Source organism: Gekko japonicus, unplaced genomic scaffold, assembly GCF_001447785.1.
Source record: "Gekko japonicus isolate JY-2015 unplaced genomic scaffold, Gekko_japonicus_V1.1 scaffold608, whole genome shotgun sequence".
In the NCBI taxonomy this organism is placed as follows: domain Eukaryota; kingdom Metazoa; phylum Chordata; class Lepidosauria; order Squamata; family Gekkonidae; genus Gekko; species Gekko japonicus.
Window position 1 is genome coordinate 795,028 of NW_015162497.1, and position 16,769 is coordinate 811,796.

The 16,769-nt window shown below is 42.1% G+C and overlaps 1 protein-coding gene across 1 annotated transcript in view; it reads left to right on the forward strand.

The window, feature by feature from the left end:
* The window catches only part of LOC107106002 (contactin-4-like), a gene marked incomplete at its 3' end in the record, with an annotated part of 340,090 nt that overhangs the window by 177,072 nt on the left and 146,249 nt on the right, over positions 1–16,769 (forward strand). Inside the window, exons 9-10 of the mRNA XM_015406077.1 lie at positions 8,025–8,161; positions 9,748–9,877. Coding sequence (XP_015261563.1) covers positions 8,025–8,161; positions 9,748–9,877 — 267 coding nt within the window. The remainder of the gene's footprint in view (positions 1–8,024; positions 8,162–9,747; positions 9,878–16,769) is intronic.

Sequence of the window (16,769 nt, forward strand, 5' to 3'; positions counted from 1 at the left end):
GAATCCTTTACATTGTGCAATGAAGATTAATGTTAGCAGCAAGCCACGCTTGTGGCAAGTACTCATGCAATTCATCACATCACAAACTTAGACTATGGCAAGCTATACTGTGTAAATCAGGCCCAGCTATTCCTCATCTGTTCCTTCTCTTATTCTTGTTGGCTTTAACATCATATTGATTCTTCTTCTGATTTCTCTATTCAGTGCTTTCTTTCTCCTCTTGATTACTTTGCTCTCACTTCTGATCTAATGCATGCATATAGTCATTTCTTCTTGATGCGCTCTCCAAAATTAGCTAGCATTGTCAGGGTTGCCTTGGTAGATTGCGCCATGGGACTGCCCCTGAAACCTGGAGAACTGTCACAGGAATTGTCTTCCAAGTGAAAAGTTGTGATGGCCTATTGGAGGTCAACAAGGTTGACAGCTGAAGCAGAAACACTGGTGGAGGCAAAGAAACCTGACTGTTTTTGCATAAGGAGCGAAGAGGAGTGATGTGACATTAACTGTTCCATAAATGAGTCTGAGACAAGAACCAGGAAGTAACAGCACCATAGGATAATGGGAGCCCTTCTGGCCAAAACCTCCTTGGTAGTGCCACTTTGGTCAGGCTTCCATGGAGGAGGAGGGACATTCTGTCTTGAACCAATGTCTTGTGTATCTAATGGATAAAAGAACTTGAAATTCAATCCAGACAAGAGGAAAATAAAATTGGTAAGCGATTCAACTGTCCTACAAGTGATGAATTTGTTTGTGATAGATGGGGTACCTGTATCCTTGTCTTATTGGCTGAAAAATCCCCCCAAAAAATCCTGGACTTGCAACTGTGTTTTGAAATGCATGGGGAAGCTGTAGCCAGGAGTGCCTCTTTCCATTGATATTCTGTGTGGAGGATTTTCTCCCTCCTGAACAGATCAGACCTTACTTCTGTGATTGTGCTTCATTAACTTCCACACTCACCTACTGCTGTTTGACATGGACGGAGAGATTGCTGAGAGGCACCAGGCTGCATTGTTTGAGTACAGATCCCCTGGTGAGATAGTATGCACCCAAGAGCGCTCAAAGTACTTTCTAGAGAGCTTGCAGAGCCTTTGTCCATTGTCTTCAAGACCTCTTCGAAGACAGGAAATTTGCCACAAGACTGGAAGAGGACAAATGTTACCCCAGTCTTCCTGACCCAGGAAACTGCACACCAGTCAGTCTGACCTCTATTCCAGAAAAAATATTGGAGCAGCTTGTAAAGGGGTCAGTCTGCAAGCATCTGAAGAACAACTCGGTGATCCGGGTGTCAGGCTGTTGCTGGCCTCCTGTGGGGATTCCTCCCTCTGCCATGGTTCAGGGGGTTGTAAAGGGGCTGCTGGGGTCTCAGAAAGCAGGTGAAGGGCCTTGGCCAGCAGGCACCCTCTGGAGTCTGACTCTTTCGACTCTCCCTCAACCGACATCAGTTTGTCCTCCCCATATCCTCGACACCAGCTTCTTTGCCCCCTTTTATGCCCCCCAGCCCCACTTCCCCACCCCTTTCCCTCTCCCCAGTAGTCCCTATACACATCATTCAGCCTAGGTCCCTCTTCCATTGACCAAGGGTGTCTGTTCCCTTAAGCCCCTTTTCCCTGCCTCCCATCTATTCAGCTTGGGGTAGGGTCAGTGTCCTCTCCTGGCTCCTGCTCACCATGGCCATGACCTGTGCTGAGATCACTGCCTCCCCCACCATCCTGCCGGCTGAGCTTGCAGTCCTGTGGCCTGGCTTATCCTGCTCCTGGGACGCAGCCAGCACCTGCAGGGTCCCTCTCACTCCAGGAACCTGGCTCCTCCTCCCACGGTCCACGCCAGGAGTAGCACGATGGGTCTCCAGGCAGCCTGGTGCCATCCCTGCACAGATTTGACCACAACAGGTCCTGCCAGACCAATGTCTTTTCTTTCTATGATCAAGTGATGAATTTATTGAATCATGGGAACGTCGTCAACATTGTTTAACTGGATTTCAGTAAAGCTTTTGATAGGGTTTCCTATAATGTTCTGATGGGTAAACTGGAGGACTGCAGACTAGACTGTAGAATAGTTTGGTGGATAGGAAACTGGTTGGAGAACTGCACTCAAAAGAATAGTTTAGAATGGTGTTTCATCTGATTGGGTATCCAATGGGGTGCCACAGGGCTCAGTTCCAGACCCAGCACCTTTCAGTGTTTTTATAACTGATCTGGATGAGCGGGTCGGGAGACTACTCATCAGACAACAAATTGAGAGGAGTAGTGAACAACACAGAAGATAGAGATAGAATTCAGCAAGATCTGAACACGTTGGAACAGTGGGAGGATGTGAATAAGATGCAATTCAACAAGGATAAGTGCAAAGTTCTACATCTGGGTAGCAAAAATGAGAAGCATACATACTGGATGGGGGACACACTTCTGGGTAGCAGTGGGTGTGAACAAGATCTGGGGGTGTGGGTGGACTGTAAGCTGAATATGAGCTGTCAGTGTGATGCAGTGGCAAAAAAGTCTCATGCGGTCTTGGGATGTGTCATCAAAGGTGTAACATCCAAATAGCAAGATGTTCTAATCCCACTGTACACTGCACTGGTCAGGCTGCACCTGTGTGCAGTTCTGGATGCCTCACTTCGAAGGAATGTAGACAGGAGATAGGGAGGTTGAGGGAGGACATGACTTTAAGTATTTGCACAGCCCAATTATTTAGAGTTATTTGGTCCATTACAACTCTGCCTCAGGGCAGACCAATTAGTAGGGAATTGGCTATCAGCTGTGAGGCATTTGTGAGCTATTTTGCAGATAAGGTCAGGGCACTCCATCAGGACCTCCTGGCCCCAATTGAGACAGTAAAGGAGCTGGAAACCCCTTGTCCATCTTCTGGTCCACTATTGGACCACTTCAGTCGACTCACCCAGGAGGAAGTTGACAGGACCCTGGTAGCTGTGAGGCCTACTACTTGCCTCCTTGACCCATGCCCTTCCTAGCTAGTGAAACCTTGCAGGGAGAGCATTCAGGCCCCTCTGGAAGAAATTATCAACTTGTCCCTATCTACTGGGACTTTCCCAGAGGCTTTAAAGGAGGCGGTAGTTCGCCCACTCTTGAAAAAGCCATCATTGGACCCAACGGTCCTAACCAACTACCGCCCAGTGTCAAACCTACATTTCCTGGGTAAGGTGGTTGAGAGAGCGGTGACCGAACAACTCCAGGCCTTCCTGGATGACTCTTCCATTCTTGACCCTTTCCAGTCCAGCTTCCGCCCTGGCCATGGGATGGAGATGGCTCTGGTCACCCTTACAGACGACCTCTGTAGACATCTGGATCAAGGTGGGTCAGCACTGCTGTTGCTATTAGATTTAACGGCAGTGTTCAATACGGTCGATTATGATCTTATGACCTGCAATAAATAAATAAATTTAGGGTGATTCTTCATTGAGCAGGGGGCTGGACTAGATAGCCTTTATGCCCCCTTCAAACCCTATTATTCTAACTTCCTCTAAAGCCTCCCCCCCCAAAAAAAAGAAACAGTTTAGCAAGTTTAGCTGGTACAGCTGTGACTACCTAATATCTTGTGTCTGATGCACTAAATCTATTTAGCCAATCCTTTTATACCCATAGTGGTTTCTATTTTGTTTCCAAGGGTTTTTAAAAATTATTTTAAATAATTTAATCTCACGGTGTGCAGAGCTGTTAATAAAGCCAACTGTACAAGCATCATTAGAATATAAGCAAAAATTATAACACATAAAATTATTTTTAAAAGAAATAGCAGGGTTTTATTTCAGATGTGTAAATTGCTCTGGACAACTATTCAGTTTTATAAACTAAGTAAAGTAAGATAACTGATTACATTAATTGTGTATATTAAAACTGTATTAAATGCCCAAGTGAATTTCAAAAAGCTTATTAACTAATAGTACATTGCTGCATTTTATAAAAGCAGTTTTAGTGTTTGCTTAGTAGTGTCCTCACTGGTATATATTTTTTCAATATTAATGCATGATTTGTAGTGGCCTGTCTCTTGAATAATTTTATTTAGCTGCCATTAAAATTTGAAATGCCCATTTGTTTTGAAAACATCAACTTTGAAAATGGCCTCTGAAATTCACACAAATTATCCATTCCAAACCTGTCAATGTGAAAATAGCTTGTCAAGAATAGCTTAGATGAAGAGGAAAAAACATTGGTAACTTCTCTTTCTTTCTCTCTCTCTCTGTTTAATGTGGGAAATCGTACATCTTTATTGAGATAAAACTGCAATCCTAGCATTGGCTTTTCATGTTGTTTCTAGCAGGTCAAAAGTTCACATCCAAGGAAAGGAGCACTCCAACATATTTGATATGGAAAATCAAACTTGTCACTTACTTGCAGCCTTTCTCTGTGAAATGTTCTATCACAATGTATGCCCTGGAGATTAAAATCTGGCTCTCACAGTGTTACTCTTTTAAACTATGTTATCTGCCTCCGTGAGCAGTGGAAAAAAAAGAGAAGATGAAATTCAAATTTCCCTGCTTGCTTCAAATAAAGGAGACAGTCCTCTTGTTTTCAGCCATTTGATTCAACACTTGGGCTGCGATCACACAGACTAAATAATTCACTGTCGATGCACTTTCCAACTGGATGTTACTATATGAACTTGCAAAATCCCGTTGGAAAGTGCATTGAAAGTGGACTATTTACTGTGTGTGATCACAGCCTTGGAAAAGTTAAGAGCTGCCTTTATTGGTTCATGTGCTAGGGATGCCAACCTCCAGGTGGGACCTGGGGATCCCCTGGAATTGCACCTCATCTGCAGACTACATAGATCAGTTCCCCTGGAGAAAAGGGATGCTTTGGAGGGTGGGCTCTATGTCACTGTGCCCCCACTGGGGTCCCTGTCTCCACCCTGAAGTCTCCAGGAGTTTCCCAACCCAGAGTCGGCAACCTTCCCCCCCCCCCCCAACCCATTGGCCAGAGGACATGGCAACACTACTCACGTCCCCAAGGGTTGTGTCTCTGGGCATGTTACAGCTTTGAATACTTGTGAGAAGCAGCAGACAGATTGTGAGATGTTATTCAGCTAGCTAGCACAATTTCCCCCAATTTCTCCCCGGGGCAGCCAGAAACATCATTTCAGTGGCATACATAAAACAGTTAAATGAGACAAAATGGAGATCATGAATAACCCTTTTCAAGGTGAATTTTGCACATATGCAGCTAGTTTGAATCAGGGTCATACAGGGATGGTAGAGTGTGCATACCCTTCCAGGCCCACATATGTTTGAACTAAAAACTCCCTGGGAAGACCAGTTTCCATTAACAAAACCCTATGGGGATGTAAGAGAGAGCTCTGAATCAGGGCCATAAATACCTGAATTGCTCTCTGTAAAAATTACTAAGAAGATCCAAGCATGGAACTAACAGCATCTTCTTACCTTTTAAAATCCATAGAAAAGCAAGTAAAATAGCATTACAAGAGATAGCAAAAAGTTTTAAAGATTTTGGGTATGGAAGAAAAATGTTATCTGCTCTTTAAGACTTCTCTCTCTCTCTCTCTCTCTCTCTCTCTCTCTCTCTCTTTTTCTTCCTTTTTTCTACTTGTGACATGGGAGGAAATGCCTGTAGTTTCCCCCATGAATTCCATAAGTCTAAATGAGATGCAGTCACCCAACTAAATTAGAATACATATATTTAAAGGAGACCTTCAGAAGCAGTAAATGGGTTCTGATATCAAACTGATCTGAGATCTGTTTCACATCCTTGGGGACCTTTTTTAGAGTTACTGGCAGAAGGCACTTTTCATAATTCGGTAGGTGGTACTTGGAGGTGGAAAATTCTCAGCAAGGTTTAGGGCTTGCTTTTAGATGTATTCACAATTAAATTGCAGGATGGCATGAGTTGTAGTTCCTCTCTTATTCATCACTACACCAGCATTATCAACACAGCTCAAGCATTTTAGCCTTTTTTTAAAAAGCAAACTGATTTGAGCCTTTGCTATGCATACTTGTGCCGAACATCTACTTAATTGTCCCTTAGGAACAATCACGAGTGGTCTGAAATGATATCATGATGCCAGCCCCTCTTTAAATGGCACTCTGATCATAGGTGCCCTGACTTGTATCCGGCTCTGCAGCCTTTTCCCCTCCGTTGCAGAATCACAAATAAACTGTCACTTAGTGCCCCTGTGTCCTGCTCTTAGACCTTCAGATTCAAGTGACCAATTCTGGTGTTCCCAAAGAGGAGGAATTCTTACCCTATTGGATACCTTTATACTGCCCTTCACTTGTATAATGTATTTGTTGAACTGTTTGAACAGAGGAACACATTCTTCCAGGGAGTAAAGTTTTGCATTTCTGTCTCTACCATATCTCTAAAGAACTTAGTACTAACCTGAGCTCTTTTTTTTTTTAGTTGGCTTGATCATAAAATTTAATCTTGGTGACCATTTACAGTAAAGCAAAGAGCAAGAGTCCAGTAGCACCTTAGAGTCTAACAAAACATGTGACAGGGTATGAGCTTTCATGAGTCACTGCTCACTTCTTCAGATACCAGTGACTCACGAAAACTCATACCCTGCCACATAGCTTGTTAGTCTTTAAGGTGCTACTGGAGTCTTGCTTTTTTCTACTGCGACAGACAGACTAACATGGCTACCCATCTTGCTCAATAAAACAATGGTTTATATCTAATTTTAGAAGCAAAGTAGGCTCCCTTATGACTCTTACAGTGCTGTAGAGCTAATGCTGAAAGAGCTTACCCAACCTTGAAAAACAGCATCAGAATGATAGTCTTTTGAAGTACTGCAGTTGAACAAAAAAAAAAAAGATGTTCCAAGAAAAGAATGAAGAGAATGAACTGATTCAGACATCACACAAGTCACCACTGTTGTGAAGTTAACCCTGTGCATGGTGAGAGTGTGCTATGTTACAAAGTGTGACTGGTGGGGTGAATCTTTCTACACTTTGGGCACAGGTGTGTATAAAATGACACCATATGAAGCGATCCAGAATCAGGAACAGGATTCTTCAGTATATTGATGGTAGACTGACTGCATTAGTTTCATTTTCTGGCCTTCCCGGATTACATCCATGGGTTCCAATGCTTGTCCTTTTAGTGAATGTATCTTCACTATTTTCACTGGAGACCTGTTCAAAGAATATATGCCCTGAATAATAAATGCCAAACCTATGCAGATAACAGCATAGGTAGAATAAAAGTGAGAACCTAAAATTAATATGACTTTAATGTATTTTCACACCAGTTGAACTCACAGTTGATTGGCATTTGTGTTCTTTAGATTATATACATTCCCTTTGTATCTTAAGGTTGCAAAGAATCTTTGTTTTCCCTGTTGTATATACTGAAGAGCTCTGAGCAGATGAATGAAAGGCATATGCTTTGTTAGTGTCTGACAAGTGTTCTACTGAGGAGGAAATGGGTACGCTTTTAACGCTACATTCAGATTCAAGGACATCTAGTTATGAAGTACCTTCATAAACAACCAGTTATTATTATACATTTATCAATAGTTTGAAAATAGCCTTGAACTTAGGAATGTGAACATAGGGATGCATGCTTGAACAAGCGATTTCAGGTAGAACTTTGACTTCTGAGAGTGTTTCTTCTGCTGATTTTTTTCATGATTTGTTTTTATATGATAATAAAAGGATGAGGAACTGAGATCCCAAGCTCCTCAAAGAAATACAGTTCCAGGATCTCCTGGAGAAACTAGTATTTAACCACATCTAGTTTAGATTTGATCTAGATATGCACAATTAAGCACATATTTAAGGAAGCAAGTACAATAAATACAAGAGAACAAACCTTAACCTGAACTTTTCTGTTTCCTGATACAAATTGTATGTGCAAAAAAATTCCATATTTTAAATTGTTTTCTTAAGACTAGATCTGAAGTTCTTACAAATGCTTTTCAAGAATATCACAACTATGTGATGTGGCCTTTAATTCTAAATACAGATGTGTGTAGAGGAAAGGTATTTGATGGCTAAATGCATACAGACAATACAGTCTTCCTTATAAAAGTGGTATTTGTCCTCATTGCAGCTCCTCCCAACTGGATTCAGAAAATAAGTGATGCTCATGTGACTATAGAAGAAAACATCTTTTGGGAATGTAAGGCAAATGGAAGACCAAAGCCTTCTTACAGCTGGCTGAAGGATGGTGAACCACTCATCCCTCAGGTACAAACGTTACTGGTGTTCTTTGTGTTCCGAGTTTGGGGACTGCCTTGAAAAGGTTGTTTTGATGTGATGACCTTTTTCATGTTTCTGTAGTTTGTTGCTGTTGAAAGAGAAATGTGTGCAACCATGTGGCCTTAAAAACTCCATCCGTCCTGGAGCAGACTTCCTTCTTGAGCTTTCCTTGTAGTTAAAACAATGACACTTCAAGGCAGATTTTTCAAAGGCAGGAATTATCCTTAGGCACCTAATTCCTAACCGATATTCAGTGAGAGCTAGGCATTTACGTGCCATTTTCTGCTTTGGCAATCATACCGCTGAATCCAGTGGAATTTAGCAGCTCTAGTACTCATCTCCAGAGGACATTTGCCATGAGAAAGGGGATACAAAAATGGCTGCATATTTATAACTCCTCATCGCTCTGTGGGGGAGGGGGAAGTGTAGTTTTGTAACAAAATGTGTGTGGATTCAGTGAGGCCAAAATAATATAGTTATTTAGGCTATAAAATAGCTTTTCTCCATCCTGTTTCTGAGCTTCTAAAGTTTAATTGAACTTTACAGCTGATCTCCCATTAGCAGTGGCAGAATAAACTGTTTAAAGATTAATTATATATGGAAAGTCAGGAAATACCTTCTCAGTACCCGTTCTGTTCTGTGTCACACCAAGGGGATCCCTTGATTTCCTTCATTATGTAGCTAAATTAAGCAGATTACTCAGACTCCCTTATCAGACTCCCTTCATGCTGACATAGAAGACTGTTTTGCCCATATTTGATCAACCCTGCAGCAGAGATTGCACAAACAGAAACTGTAACCCTGCAGTTAAGAAGTCAGTAATTTTTATTTTATATGAGTTATTGGTTTGGTCGTTAAAATACAGGGAAACACATTGTGGTACTTATTAAAGCTAATAAGATAAATCCCATGTCCTTCGGCAATCAAATGATTGCAGGATCTTTTGTTCCTCATGCTAATTTCACCTGTTCCATGCAGGTCAGTAGCAGATGTTCTTGAACTTAAATCACATTAGACCAAAGTAATGGATTGTTAAATTAATAGCATTTACATTTTTAGGTGTTTTTTTAAAAAAATTCTGGTACCAAAAAACGTGTGTATGATTTCATTATACCATTAGAAGTGATTACAGCTCCCCTTATACTTCAAGGGGATGCAGACTAATAGTTCTGCCTTTCTAAAGGTTCTGAAGAGCTTTCCTGGATGTGATAGGCTACGGTGCACTCCAGAACAGAAGGAGTTTTAGATTCAAGTTTATCTGCTTGAAGAGGCTATTAATCTAAATGGTTCAGATGTTCAATCAATGAGGAGTCAAGAGAGAGGGAAAGAAAAAAGGAACAGAGGGCTCCTGTTCAAAAGGCATTTACCAGTTGTAGTACTGGTTTTTCTGTTTAGCTTTTAATATGATATAAATTTAATTGGCAGACAAATAGATTGCATCATGTAAACTGTTCATAAATTTGCCTGTTTCATCTTCAATTTTACCTCTGCCGTGTTATAATAATGATACGATTCTAGCAAGGGATAAGTTTTGAAGCTGAATTTCCTTTATTTATGTATATTGTGTTTTGCAGGAAAGAATTCAGATAGAGCATGGAACCCTCACCATAACCAACGTGAACCTATCAGACACTGGCATGTATCAGTGTATGGCAGAAAACAGACATGGGGTCATCTACGCCAGCGCAGAACTGAGTGTAATCGGTGGGCTCTTTTTCCTTAACAAATACTGAAAAAAAATACTGTTAGCCTGATTAGTTTTGTTAGTTTTATAGACATTCATAAATAATTCCTTGCAGTTCCTGTATGATGGGGTTGTCCACATATATGAAGTAGTCATTATACATGTTATAAACTGGACAGATTTCCATTTTTTTCCATGCAGTTGCTAGTAGATCTTTTGTTATGGGGGTTCTCTTCTACCTCCTTGAAGTATGATATCTTGTACCACAAACAAGGCAGTTCTTGGAGAAAGTGCAGCCCTTGTGATAGCAAGGACATGAATTACACAACTCTTCTCTCCTCCTTCTGCCATTTTGACCTTTGCTATGGATGGATAGAATGAAGGCAGATTTTGGTGGCTGAATGCTTCCCAGCTTTGTCACTATAGTGGAGGAGCATTTTTTCTCTCTCTCTCTCTTTTTTAAAGACCTCAGTTTAAAAAAAAAATTGTTTAAAACTGTATCCCCACAGCAAGAATGTCCAGGCTCTTTGATAATGGAGCATGAAATTGTATAGAATTAATCAAAAAGAGAACACTTTCCTTTTGATTTTTCCATAGCCAAGTAGTTGATAGTGAACAGTAGGTAGTTCTTTTTTTTTTTTTTGAAACCCTCGAAAGGGTATTTTTATTATTTTTCATAAGACTAATAACTACAACGAAAAATAGGGAGGGGGAAGCTACAACTAAGGATAAAGGAAAGATACCCACACTAACTAAAATCCCAAGAGTAGGAGATCCTTTCCATGTTAATCTAAATGTTAGTAATACAAGTGTTAGTAATACAATATACTTGTGAAGTTCTTGTTTAACACAGCTTCTATATTAGTAAGTTAATCTTTATGAGAGTTCTTCTTGGGCATCTTCTTACTTCAAAGAGCCATTTACAGAGTCCTTCTGTCCTTACTTCAGTTTTCTATCCCTAAGGTCTTACACATTTTTCGTTGCTCCCGCACCTGCTTCCCCCACCGAGTCCTCATCCGTTCCCGAGGTACAGAGTCACTTGACTTGGATTCTTCATCTTTATGTTCTACTTCCTTAGCTTTGAAGATGGAGTCAATCTTCTCTCTTTTGCCGTTAACTTTAAAAATTACACATTCAGGAATCGCCCACCTGTACTGAATTCCATTAGTTTGAAGAAATGAGATCAGTTCCTTGTAACCTTTCCTCTTTTGACGGATTTCAAATGGTATATTCTTTAAAGTCTTTATGATTGTATTCCCAATTTTCAGTGGGTTTGCCGAGGTTTCCTTTAATACTGCATCTCTGGTCTGTCTTCTTGCAAATCTCACCACTATCTCTCCAGGCAGGTCATTTCTCCTGATATAATTGGAGTATGCTCTGTAGGCAGTCTCTATGTCTTTTACTATTTCATCCGCTGAAATACCTGTTACTGGAGCGATAATCTCTCCCAGAGTCTTCTTTAAATCTTCTTTTTCCTTTTCCGGCACCCCCTGAAATCTGAGAGTCATGTTAGCTTTTTCCATTTGAAGCTGTAACACACAGGTTTCCTGAAGTTTTTGTGCTGTTTCCACTTCCATCACTCTTTTCTTCATCTTCTTATTTGCGATATCCATCTCTGTAATTTTTACAGTTGCATGCTCCACTTTCTTCTCCGTTTCTGCCAGCTGGCGCTGCTGCAGAGCGAAGTTTTGATTCAGTGTGGCCAGTTGCTGGTTAACACCACCGAGTTGCTCCATTACTGGCTTCAGCATATCCGCTAGCGACTTCATGACGTCTGCTCCCTCATCCGGTCTTGGGCTCTGACTGCCTGTTTTTGGTTTTAACTTTCCTCGGGAAGCCGCCATATTTCACTTTGTTTACACTTCCAAACTGCTATGCCAGGACCCGAAAGACTCGTCGCTCTGCTATCAGTACTCAAGTAAGTCTCTCAGAAAAGAATTCGCTGTTTGCTTCCCCCCTTCCCCCTTCGCTACATTCTTAGGAGGCGTCCCTCCTTACGTGCCGCTTTTCCCACGGGGGGGGGGTTACTCCATTTTAGTAAAAAGTCCATTTATGTTGAACTCACGTTCATTGTTGGTCATAACTTGACCCCGCTCTCTTCATATGCTATTTCGCTCGATCTCCTGCGCTTGTCCCAGTTAGATTGGCTTGTTCACTAAGGGCACCCAGCCCGCCTGACCCACGGGGAGGGAAGCCTCTATTCTCCGGCATCCAGCCGTCAAAGAGGCTAACCCTCAAGAGCCCCCTGGCCTGGAACCCTTCACAAGGGCTCCGTGGGGGTGCCACTTGAGGTGGCACCCCTCCAAGCCGAGGGTGTGCTAGTCGCTTCCTCAGACATCGAGGAGAGTGACCGCCATCACCAATCCACCCACCAGAATCCAACAGTAGGTAGTTCTTTAATGGTCATTAATGGCTTCATCATTTGTCCTTATAATTACTGGGTAGGGGGATAAATTAATTGTTTGTGCAGTTTGAATTTGATATACACAGAAAGGGCCAAAGCATACAAGACATGAGAGGTCCATGTCCAGGTCTATCAACAAGTTCTTTCTTCATTACAGCCATGTGGGACTAGGAGCTGTAGGAGAGGAAAGCTGCAAGGACTTGCGGGAGGCATTTCATTTGCTGCTCCCCCACTATTTCCTCTTAAAAAAATTCCTGCAAGCCTGCATAACCTCTCTCCTTTTCCTGGTTCTTTCACTCCTTCTTCTACCTAGGAAACAATGGCCCAAGTGTGTGGTGATGGCCACTGGGCCAGGCCCAGTTACATGGTAGGGAACCCTCAAGGACTTGGGGGAGGGCACCTTACTTTCCTCTGTATCCCCTTCCCCACACTATTTTTTCTGTCCCTCCTCCTGGCAACCTTCATAGCCTCTCCCCTTTCCCTGCCACATGTTTGCCTTTTCAGCCATTCACCAACCTCCCTTCTATCTGCCTTCCATCTTTATTTATTTACTATTTATTTATTTTAATATATTTATTTATTATTTTATATTATATATTTATTATTTATTTACTCATTCATACCCCACCTTTCTCCACAGAGCAGATCAAAGCAGCTTACATTATTCTCCTCTTCTTTTTTTTATCCTCAAAACAACCCTCTGAGGTAGATTAAGCTGCAAGTATGACTGATATCACACACATTAAATAATCCACTTTCAGTAAACTTTCCACCTGAATTTTACTGTGTGAACTGGCAAAATCCAGTTGAAAAGTGCATTAAAAATGGATTATTTAGTGTTTATAATCACAGCCCAAGTGACTAAGCTAAAAACCACTCAGTGAGCTTCCACAGAAAGACTGGACTCGAACCTGAGTCTTCCAGACACTACTCTGAAGCTCTGTCACACCATACTGGCTTTCATAGGATGGCTTCTGTTGGATAGTAGTGAGCAGCCAGGACTAATTGTTGTACAAATCAGGTGGTTTCAAGTCACAGTGGTTTCTGTCAAGCCTAAAGTTGCCAACCTCCAAGTGTGACCTGGAGATCTCCCAGAATTACAACTGATTTCCAGATGACAGAGATCTGTCCCCTGGGGGGGAAAAGACTGTTTTGGAGGGTGGACTCTATGGTATTATATCTGGCTCTCTTCCTCAAACCCTATGGTCCCCAGTAAAGGTTCCCTTGCTCGAAAGCCAGTCGAATCCGACTCTAGGGTTGCGGTGCTCATCTCCGTTTCAAAGCCGAAGAGCCAGCGCTGTCCGAAGATGTTTACGTGGTCATGTGGCCGGCATGACTAAACCCCAAGGCGCACGGAACGCTGTTACCTTCCCACTGAAGTGGTACCTATTTATCTACTTGCAATTTCTTGCTTTTGAACTGCTAGGTTGGCAGGAGCTGGAACTAGAGACGGGAGCTCACTCCGTCATGCGGCACACTCGGGTCTCGAACTGCTGAACTACTGACCTTCCACAGCCTGCAGTTCAGCGTCTTAACCACTTGAGCCACCGCAGCTCCATGCTCCCCAGACTCTACTTCAAATTCTCCAGGAATTTCCCAGCCTGGTGCTGGCAACCCTAGCCAGGCCTGGCCCCAGTGAGTCCTCCCTCAAGGTCTAAAATAGGCCTGGAAAGGACCCTGCCCCCTCCACCTGCCTTTCATCATTGTTTGGATATTTTTAAACCTCCAAATGTATTATGTTTTGTTTGTTTTGATGTCATATTTTTCTGTAGACCCGGGGCCCTTTTCAGGTTTGTAGAAAGATCTGCCTTGCCCATTCACAGCTCCAGTCACCGGATTTAAGTATCCTCAGATTTGTCTGAGTTCCTATTAGCATATAAAATAACCCTTTTCTTCTGCTATTATCCTAAGCTAAATTCCATGTCCTCTCAAGATGCTATTTGTTCTTGGGGATGCCTGTTTCTTTCCTTCTCCAGTATGGCTAATAGTGATTTGGAGAGGGAATTTAGATTGGAGGAACAATGTGCAAACAAAGGGAGAGAAAGATCAGACACTTCCTCCTTTAATACTGCCCCCCTGATCAAATTAGCTATACTGAAATAAAGACAAAGACAGGTGTTTACCACATTTGGACAGGTCTGTTTTGGGTTGTTGTTTTTTTCATGGTTTTTTTTTTTTTTAATGAACAATGAATGTCATTACAGTAGCCAAGACTAGCCCAGGCTCATCAGAGCTCAGAACCTAAGCAGGGTCAGCCATGGTTAGTACTTGAATGGGAGACCACCAAGGAAGTCCAAGGTTATTATGCAGAGGAAGGCAATGGCAAACCACCTCTGTTCATTTCTTGCCTTGAGGGGGGGTGTTTTAAGTCGGTTGCAACTTGGCAAAACTTGGTTATTAATACACCATTATAATAATCTCTCTGTTCTCTGAATTCCTAGCTTCCATATTGCAAAGCAAGTTCCTAGCCCCTTTCATTGCAGAGACAGCCATCTCTCTGCAACAAAAGGAGCTAGAGATTTTCCTTTTTAAAAAGTTGGGAATTCAGAAAATCAGACAATTTTAAATTACGTTGTAACACTTTAACAATATTCAATTGCCAATTAAAAAATTTCTCTGATTCTAGGAAGGCAGTGGCTGCTGCAGGGGTCTGAGGCAGTGAAAATGTCACCAGTATGGGTAGGACCAGGAAGATCTGGACTTCCCCTTCCACACAGAAGGCTTTGTTTTAATCTGTACTAAAATATCATTGCAAAGCAGGTTTGGAAAAGATCACAGGAAGCAGGGAGATTCATGGAAGCTGTCAGGAAGGTGGGCGGGGGACTGGCTTTTTAGTGGCATCCATTAATGGCATCCATACGACCTATGCATAGGTGACCCCACTTACTAATCTTTGTATTCAGTTTGTTTTGTCCCAAACATTGTCTAGTTTCTGGAACTGGCATTAGAAAGTGTGTGTGGGGGGGGGGGTTCCTATTAGAATGCTACTGTTGCTTTTGGGGGCTGATGCCACTTTTGGACTAGCATTGCTGAGATACTTGTTCCTACTTGTTCAGTGTGAATGTTGGTAAATAAACAGATATTACAAAATACCTGAAGTGTCCAGTACTCTCTCCTCATAAGGAAAGTGAACTTGTAAACCTGTCCTTACAGTTTAGGAAAGCAGCGAGAATGTACAATCCATAATAATTGATTGATTTCATACAGTTGTCTTTGAATGGAGACTTTATGCAGGGTTATCTAAAGGCAGCAATGTGGGCAGGGGCTGCATTTGCTGATCATGTTCATATGACATATAATCAATTTACAAACATTACTGCCATAAGGTGTGGTGATGCCTACTTTTTTTAGATGGATTTTAAGGATTAGACAAATGTCTGAAGGCTAATATTTATCAATGGCTTTCAACCATGAAAGCTAAATCAGATGTTTTTGTTCAGAAACTGTATGTCTCTGCTCTCAATAGGCTGGAGATGAATAGCAGGTGTTTAACTTCCAGCATCATTCTTTACTTGTGAACTCCTCATGGGTTTTTGTGTGGCCACTGTTGGCAACACAAAGTTCGACTAGACAGAGTTTAATTTGATTTGGGAAAACAACACTGCCTCTGTTAAATAGTGTTTATGTAACCTGCTTTGGTTTCATCTAAAATGTGGTACATTTATTAAGTAAATAAAACTAAAATAAAAAAGGGACCAAGGTACAATTCACTTCCAACCCCCTGTTTGCATATGCTACCCAAGTATTTGATCTCTTCCATCAACTCTATTTACACTTTTACCTTTGTTGTTGTTGTTCAGTCGCACAGTCGAGTCCGACTCTTCGCGACCCCATGGACCAGATCACGCCAGGCCCTCCTGTTTTCCACCGTCCTCTGAAGTTGGCTCAATTTCTTGTTCGTTGCATCTATGACACTGTCTAACCATCTCATCCTTTGCCGTCCCCGTCTTCTTTGACCTTCAATCTTTCCCACCATCAGGGTCTTCTCCAGTGAGTGCTTCCTTCTCATTTGGTGGCCAAAGTATTTGAGCTTCAGTTTCATTATCTGGCCTTCTAGGGAACAGTCAGGGTTGATTTCTTTTAGGATTGACTGATTTGATCTTCTTGCAGTCCAAGGGACTCTCAAAAGTCGTCTCCAGCACCATAATTCAAAAGAATCTATTCTTCGGCGCTTGGCCTTCCTTACAGTCCAACTCTCGCAGCCATACATGACTACTGGGAATACCATTGCTTTGACCATGCGGACTTTTGTTGGCAGGGTGATGTCTCTACTTTTTATCATGCTGTTTAGGTTCACCATCATCTGCGGTAATCTGGGATCCCAGGAACGTGAAGTCTGTCACTACTTCCACGACTTCCCCTTCTATTTGCCAAGAAGTGATGGGGCCGGATGCCATGATCTTAGGTTTTTTTTATGTTAAGCTTCAAGCCCATTTTTGCGCTCTCCTCTTTTACTCTGAGCAAGAGGCTCTTAAGGTCCTCTTCACTTTCTGCCATCAGAGTGGTAT